The sequence below is a fragment of the Tyto alba genome, unplaced genomic scaffold (assembly GCF_018691265.1).
Source record: "Tyto alba isolate M040663 unplaced genomic scaffold, T.alba_DEE_v4.0 Super-Scaffold_45, whole genome shotgun sequence".
In the NCBI taxonomy this organism is placed as follows: Eukaryota; Metazoa; Chordata; class Aves; order Strigiformes; family Tytonidae; genus Tyto; species Tyto alba.
In genome coordinates, this window is record NW_024881321.1 from 37416837 (window position 1) to 37424636 (window position 7800).

General features: G+C 37.4%; 1 protein-coding gene across 4 annotated transcripts in view; it reads left to right on the forward strand.

Annotated features, from left to right (window-relative positions):
* Positions 1 to 6710, forward strand: part of TFDP1 (transcription factor Dp-1) — a 50697-nt gene extending 43987 nt beyond the window's left edge. For all 4 annotated transcript variants that reach the window (XM_032997110.2, XM_032997112.2, XM_032997109.2 and 1 more), the window contains exons 10-12: positions 110 to 276; positions 893 to 974; positions 5368 to 6710. In XM_032997110.2, coding sequence (XP_032853001.1) covers positions 110 to 276; positions 893 to 974; positions 5368 to 5515 — 397 coding nt within the window. In that variant the 3' untranslated portion in view covers positions 5516 to 6710. The remainder of the gene's footprint in view (positions 1 to 109; positions 277 to 892; positions 975 to 5367) is intronic.
* The last annotated feature ends 1090 nt before the right edge of the window (positions 6711 to 7800 follow it).

Below are 7800 nucleotides of genomic sequence, written 5' to 3' on the forward strand. Positions count from 1 at the left end.
AAAAATTTGATTGCTTAATATGTGTTAAGCTTTTGAAATGCTGCAATTCCTGAAAGTGGAAAGGTAGTTAAAGTAATTGAAGGTAACTGAGACATTTTTTCCTCCCCAGGTTTGAATATCTATTTAATTTTGACAATACTTTTGAAATTCATGATGATATAGAAGTACTAAAACGTATGGGAATGGCTTGTGGGCTAGAATCTGGAAGCTGTTCAGCAGAGGACCTAAAAATTGCAAGAAGTTTGGTTCCTAAAGCTCTGGAACCATATGTGACAGGTTAGTTTCTTCAAGAAGAGTTGTTTTCTTTTCCTTCTGAATATGGGACTCAAGGAGTAAACATGAAAATATCTAAGATCAGTTAATTGCCTCTGTCTTTGTGGTGAAGATTTCTAACAAGTTCTCAAAAATATATGCTTTTTAATGTACCTTAGGGAACAAGTAACATAGAGATACATAGAGAATGGACTGTTGATCTTTGCAGAACCATGTTTTGCATTATACCACACGAGTAGATCTTTGCAGTATGTAATTCTTTTTAACAGGACAGTATTTTTAAGTTGATTCACCTGCAAAGGCAAAAGGCAGTAAGTGCAAGAATGGTCATGGCTTCATTTTATATAGTTTTATCATTTCCATCATATAAGAATACTGAAGACATCTGACTTGCTTACTTCAAAATAAAATATATTTTTTAATGTAATTTAAACTTTTGCTGCCTCACTAGCTTCGTTTTTTTTTTTTTTTAAATTATGTTGTTTTGGATATAGTACATCAATATGTTTAGTTGTTTTGGTTTCAAGACTCCTTTTCTGGTAAAAGGATTAGGCATTCCCACTGGATTAGATGAGTGTGTTTTGAAGGCTTCTTGAAATAAATACTGTTTGTTTTACAGAAATGGCTCAGGGATCAATCAGCAGTGTATATGTCACATCTTCATCAGGTTCTGCATCAAATGGCACAAGATTTTCAGCCAGGTGAGATAAAATTATCAATTTGTTCTTAAAATCTGTGATCATCAAAGAAACTTAATTAGAGATTAAATAATTAATGAGACGAGTTCTGTTTTGATAAAATGTGATGTGGGTATGTGTTTAAGTTTATTCTCAGACATTGCTTTTACTTGAGTAGTGGTGGTTCCTACCAATGTCATTAGAGAAATCTTTCCCTCTGTAGCGGAAAAGAATTTGATTAGAGTGGTATTAATCTTGAATGTATTATTTTTGTTTAGTTGTGAGTTTGTGACAAGAAAACAGGTAACTCCCTAAAGATACAATGTGGGAAAGATTCTCCCTTGGTCGTTAGTGTCTAACTTAAAAAAAAGGTTTTGGTCTTTGGGTTTTAAACAGCATTAGAAGCTGGTAGATTGATAAACCATAGCTTGTATTTAACTTTGTGTGGACATATGTCATTTCTGAACTGAACTACTATTTTTCTCTTGCTATATGATACTTTTTATGTAGTCACTATTCGCTAGTTTCTTGCTGTTGCATTAATCAAAACTCCGTCCTTCTCTGAGCTCTACTAAATTTTAAAATGAGTCAGATATCATTGAAATGTTTAACACTGTTAAAAAAGTATTTGAATTGAGCAAGCTGATTAGCTGAACAAATTGTCTGCAGAATTGTTCAGTTTTACCAGTTGTTTCTGTTGTGTCCAGAAACTTAACTTATCTGGAAAGTTAGTTAAATTTCTGTTGTATGTGTAACACAACTAATCCAATCTGGGCAATTTTAGAATTTCAGAATAGTTTTGGTTGGAAGGGATGTTCAGAGATCACCTAGTGCACCCCTCCTGCCGCAGGCTAGGACATCTTTCACTAGATCGGGTTGCTCAAAGCTCTGTCCATCCTGACTTTGAACACTTCAGGTGATGGGGCATCCACAGCTTCTCTGGGCAACCTGTTCCAGTGTCTCACCACCCTCATCATAAAAAACTGCTTCCATATATCCAGTCTAAACCTACCCTCTTCCTGTTTAAAACCATTGCCCTTTGTCTGTCACTGCAGGCCCTGGTAAAACATCCTTCTCTATATTTCGTATAAGCTCCCTTTAAGTAGTGAAAGGCTTCAATAAGGTCTCCCCAGAGCCTACTCTTCTCCAGGCTTCACAGGAGATGTGCTCCAGCTCTCTGACCGTTTTCATGGTCCTTTCTCTGGACCAGCTCTAGAAAATCAATGCCTGTGTTGTACTGCGGACCCCAGAGCTGGATGCAATACTGTGGGTGGGATCCCACGTGAGTAGAGGAGCAGAATCACCTCCCTTAATTTGCTGGCCACACTTCTTTTGATGCAGCCCAAGATACGGTTGGCTTTCTGGGCTGCAAGCATACATTCCAGTTCATGTCCAAGTTTTCATCCACCAGTATCCCCAAGTCCTCCTTCACAGGGCTCCTCTCAATACATTCATCCCTCAGTCTACTGATGCTGGGACTGCAGGACCTTGCATTTGGCCTTGTTGAACTTGACAAGGTTTGTATGGGCCCACCTCATGAGCCTGTCAGGGTCCCTCTGGATGGCATTCCTTCCCTCAAGTGTACCAACCGCACCACTCAGCTTGGTGTCATCCCCAAAGGTGCACTCAATCCCACTGGTTCCCATTAGTGAAGGTATTAAATAGTATTGGTCCCAGTATGGACCCTTGAGGGACACTACTGGTTGCCATTTGGACATTGAGCTGTTGATCGTAACTGTTTAGTCATGGCCATCCAGCCAGTCACTCATCTGTCAAACTCATCTCTCCAACTTAAAGGTACAAAAGTTGGGGGGATTGCATCAAAGGCCTTCCAGAAGCACAGGTAGATTACTTCTGCAGTTCTTCCCTTGTTCACTGGTGCATTCACTCCCTTGTAGAAGGCCACTGGATTAGTCAGACACAATATGCCCTTGGTGAATCCATGTTGGCTGTCCCTAATCACCTCCCTGCCTTCCATATGCTTCAGCATAACTTCCAGGAGGATCTGTTCCATCATTGTAGTGAGCGCTGAGGTGAGGCTTGAGAGGAGGGGGCAAGTTCTAGGTTACTTTGGCTCTTTCCACAGCAAGGACTGTTCTATGTCAGAATCACTGGCAAGGCTCTGCCTTGTAAATTATTTGGGAGATTGCTATGCCATTGAAATTTTTAAGGAAGTCCTAATTTATGGGACATTTAAGCCATTTGTGTTTAAAGGCAAAAATCCTGTATTGCTGGGATTTCTTTAGACAAGGAAATACAGCTTTATTCTTGTTCTCTGAAGACAATCTTCTGGCGGTTTTTCTCACCCATCTGCCTTATGTCAGAGTTGGAAGGAGGTCCTTCTAAAGATACAGTATCTAGCTTACTTAAAAAGGCTAGTGCAATTACATTTTTTAAGCATTTATTAAAAAAAAATCATTTTTTTGTAGATGATAGGGTTACTTGAATGCAAAGCAAAAAAAAAAAAAAGTAGTAACTTGCAAGGAAATCAGTTAAGTTCAAGGATGTGCAGGACTAGCAATGGTCAGAAGCATGGTTTGTGCTCCAGCTCATTACTGCTGCCCCAAAAAATGAGGGGAATTCTCTCTATTTTGTGCTAGGGAACTGAAGCTTGAGTGAGAATACTGCCAAAATATCTATAGAGAAGCAGAACTTTTATGGTACATAAAATCTCCTGTTTTCACTAAGGTTCTTTCTGTGTTAACAAGCATGATGTTAATGAAAAAGAGCCCATGTATTTTTTTAAGGCTTTGAAATTTGGATAGGCCCCTGTTAGTCAGAGGCCAGTAGAAAACCAGAGGCTGACTGTGGATCGTTAACTTGGTGAGAAGAACTCCTGCAAATTCTGTTTTTTAAGAGGTTGGAAAGGCGGAGTGACAACTTTTGTTTAATTACAGTACATATATAAATATTCATGACACTGGGAAACTACAAGATGTGTAGCTTTTCTGGTACCAAAAAATTCTGCCAAGGCAAATAAAGGCTGTATATTTATTTAGCAAGCTATCTAAAGAAAGTCTGCAGAAGGCAGAAGGTGCTGCTGCCAGTGCCTTCATCCCAGTTCCTTTGTCCTACTAGGATACTCAGGTTAAGAAATCCAGTTCCGTTTTTATCAAAACGAGGGGAGACAGGGTTTTGGGTTTGTACTTTCAGAGTTCACAAGGACATAAGAATATCTTTTTTTCTTTTGCTTTTGAAACTGGTTCTGCAGATAATTATGGAGAACCTGATGTAAGTCATCAGTCTGCAGCTATAGCTTGCTATAAGTAAGTGTGCAGAACAGCAGAAACTCTTGAAAGTGTCTTACTGGATATGCTTTGGTTGTGAGCTTCTAGGGTGTGCCCCTGCAATTTAATTCTGTGGGATGATAGACCATAGAATTAGCTCCATACAACAACAGTGTGCATGATTGATTATGTCCCTTAGCTGGATTTAAAAAATACTAACAAACATATTTTTGAAAGCAATTTTTTAATGATGAATGTCTTTCAAGTTGGAGATGCTATTTCTGTGATTTTTAGAAAAACGTTTTGTCAAGAGTTTGTGACCAAGTTTAAATAGTTTATTATACTATTGGGAAAGTAAACAATAAAAAAGATTAGCAAAGTAGCAAGTAATCATGGAAGCAGGAATGTTCTGGCTCTATTAAAATATAATATTTCTGGATACAGTTAATGTAGGAACAAGACATTTCAGACCATATCTACAGTGTGTGTGTGTGTATTTTGATGGAAAAAGAACACATTCAAGTAAGAAAGTGGATACTCAAAATCTACTTGCTGATCCAGGAGATGGATTTTCAGTGTAGGGATACCCTCACAGAGGGAAAATATGAGATGCCAAGGAGGTTTTGGGGGGCTGCGGGGTGTCATATGTTTGTTTCCTTGATTGGGTTTTTAACTAGAAAAGAAAAGAATAATGACAAGAAACCAATTTCAAGTTAAAAATACAGCACACAGCAATGGTTATTTGCCATGTAATAACAAAGAATTAAGGAGAAGCTGTTAATTTCTCAATTTTCCAAGTCTTTGATTCAAGATTAGTGCTTCTGAAAGACATGATTCACTTGTGATGCAAGTCTCCAGTGCTACATAAAAATACTAAAGGACTAAGCTATGTAGCCTGAACGCTAAATATACTTTAGAAGAAACCTGGAAAGGATACTTCTGAAGCACCTGTGAAAGGACTTAATCTTTATATTAAACCTAAAGGAAAAAACATAGTAAGAACCATTTCAAAATTACTTCAAGTGTTTCTGCTTTTGAGAAATGACTTAGATATATATTAAAGACAGTTTATAAAATAGCAGCGGCATATTCATTAAAGGAATGGAATAGATGCATGATTATATTTAAGAGCACAGTAAACTGGGAAAAATCATTAAGCAGTGTCAACTGACCTCCTTGGGTTTTTTCAGTGACTTTTCCAATGGTGGAGATGGGATGTTGGCTACAAGTTCCAATGGATCTCAGTACAGTGGCTCCAGAGTTGAAACACCAGTTTCTTATGTTGGGGATGACGATGACGACGATGACGATTTTAATGAAAACGATGATGACGACTGATGCCCTTTGCTTGTAGACTATTTTTTGTTAAAATTCAGCAAGCTTCAGGAATAAATTGTTCTAGGGAGAAGTGTCTCAAATTACTTTGCCCCATCCCTCAAGGAGAATATTGGTAAGCAGTTCTGAGTTTAGAAATTGCACCTCTGATAAGCAAACAAGGATTGTTTTATGTAGGATATTTTTAAATGTGGTGTGGATGTGTGTTTTTGATACCAGTGTGTTAATGCAGAGCCTTTATTTACTCTTGTTTTAGGGGTTTTTGGTTTGTTGGTTGTTTTTTGTTTGGGTTTTTTTACTTGAAGGAAAATGGATTTTGCCCCAAATGTTCTTGCGAAGTTTGCTAAAAAAAAAAAAAAAAAATGTAGACACATCATTGAGAAATAAAATGCTATCCTTCTGTGGAAAATGAATACACTGAATGGCAATTTATTTGGAGTGTATTTTGATTATGCCACTTTTTGAGGGATAGTGTGCTAATGTAGTAGTGTTTTTTGTTAATCGCGCAGTGTCCAAAGAACCAAACAAGAAAGATACGTCCTACTTTTTTACATGTTAAATTCCAGAAATGTTGTTGTGAACTTATTTTCCCTTAAATTATATCTAACATTATGATTCCATCAAGTTTATATACTTCTCACTGTATGTTGGGACATATGAATTACGAAGTTTTTGGCAAATGTTTACTGCCAGTTGGTGCAGCTATATAAAATGTCTTGAAGGTTTGGAATGATTTATTGCTTATGGTAAAATTTGCCTGATTTCTTACAGGCAGACTTTGGAAACTTTTTATTATATAGTTGTTTACATACTTATAAGTCTATCATATAAAGACATGTACTGAAACAAATGTTTGTATTTGTTTCATAAGCATCTTCCTGTAATCTATTATAAAGTTGAAATTAAATATAGAGAATGTTTTAAGTTTTTTAACTCAAAATTTGTCAATCATTTTTAATAGTTCATTTTTATAAAAGGAATTTCAGGGCAGGTGGTAGTCTTTTTAAATTTATTCACAAACAATTAACTGCACAAATACTGTCAGCTGCCTATTCTAAGACAGTAGTCTTTTTATTGAAACACAAATAAACTTTTCTGTAATATTTTATGGAATATAAAGAGACTATAATTGTTTGACTTGTTTAACCTTGGCACTGTTAGTTTTTATTAATAAAACGCGCATGGGCATTTTTAACAAGCTCTGTGGTTTTTCTAATTCTAGGGTTATTTTAGAACATTTCACTTCCTCTCATCACAAGACCTAGAATTAACTGTCTCAGAATACTGCATCTACACTACAGAGGGCCTAGATTTTTTTACTTTGACATAATAATTTGTCCTTATAGCTCTTGGTAACTTATGATGCAAAAAAATATCTTACCCTGTATACTCTCTTCTTTCATGTCTCCTTATTTCAATTATGTTCCTCCTCAGCATGTCAGGCCAATCCTAGTACTCCCAATCCAGCTTTTCTGTTTAAAATCCCACACTTAACTGTCCTAACTTTTCATGCCATATTCCTCAGTCCTGGCTTTCTATCATACATTCCCATGTCCTCAAAACAGGTCTTCATCTACTTTCCACTCATTTCCACCTTAAACCTTTTTGTTAGATCACATCCTCTGCTCTCACCTGAAGGCGCAGGTTACTGAACTGGCTCAGTCACTCTGCAGGCTGCTCTCAGAGTCAGGATTTGTTGCTTCCACAAACTCCAGGGAGTCACTGCAAAGACAGCTTATGGTCTAATAACTGCTCCATCTGCGGGAAGGGCTCCTGGATGCACTTAAACCCTATGGTAAATATGAAGTGTATTACATGTTTGGTTTTTTTTTTTCCTCTGAGGGATTATGGCTTGACAGATCTTCTGTGGTAAGGGGCTGTGGGTGCTTACTACAGAGAAGTTGGTACACAGTGAACGTTCTCTAGTTGTATCCAACCTTGTCGGCATATGAGTGAACCAAGCAAATTACTTAATTTTATGGGCCTGGAAAACCATTTGGGGGAGGTGCTGATTGTATGCTTCTCACTGAAGATGTCATTCTTTGCAGTGCTAGTGCTAGAAGCAAGGTTCTTGTTGCAGTTGAGTTGGCTGACTCAAATTATCTTTGCTGTTGAATGGCAGTTTTATCTGCACAGTCCAAAAACAGTTCTCAAGGACCTTTTGGCAGTCCAAGGAGATTATTCCCGTTTTCCCTTACATTCTAAATCTCCACTGTATGATCCAATATTTACCTGCAAAGAGTGAGTACAGGGTTGTTAGGTAAGGAAGGCTTCCTTTTGGTTCTTAT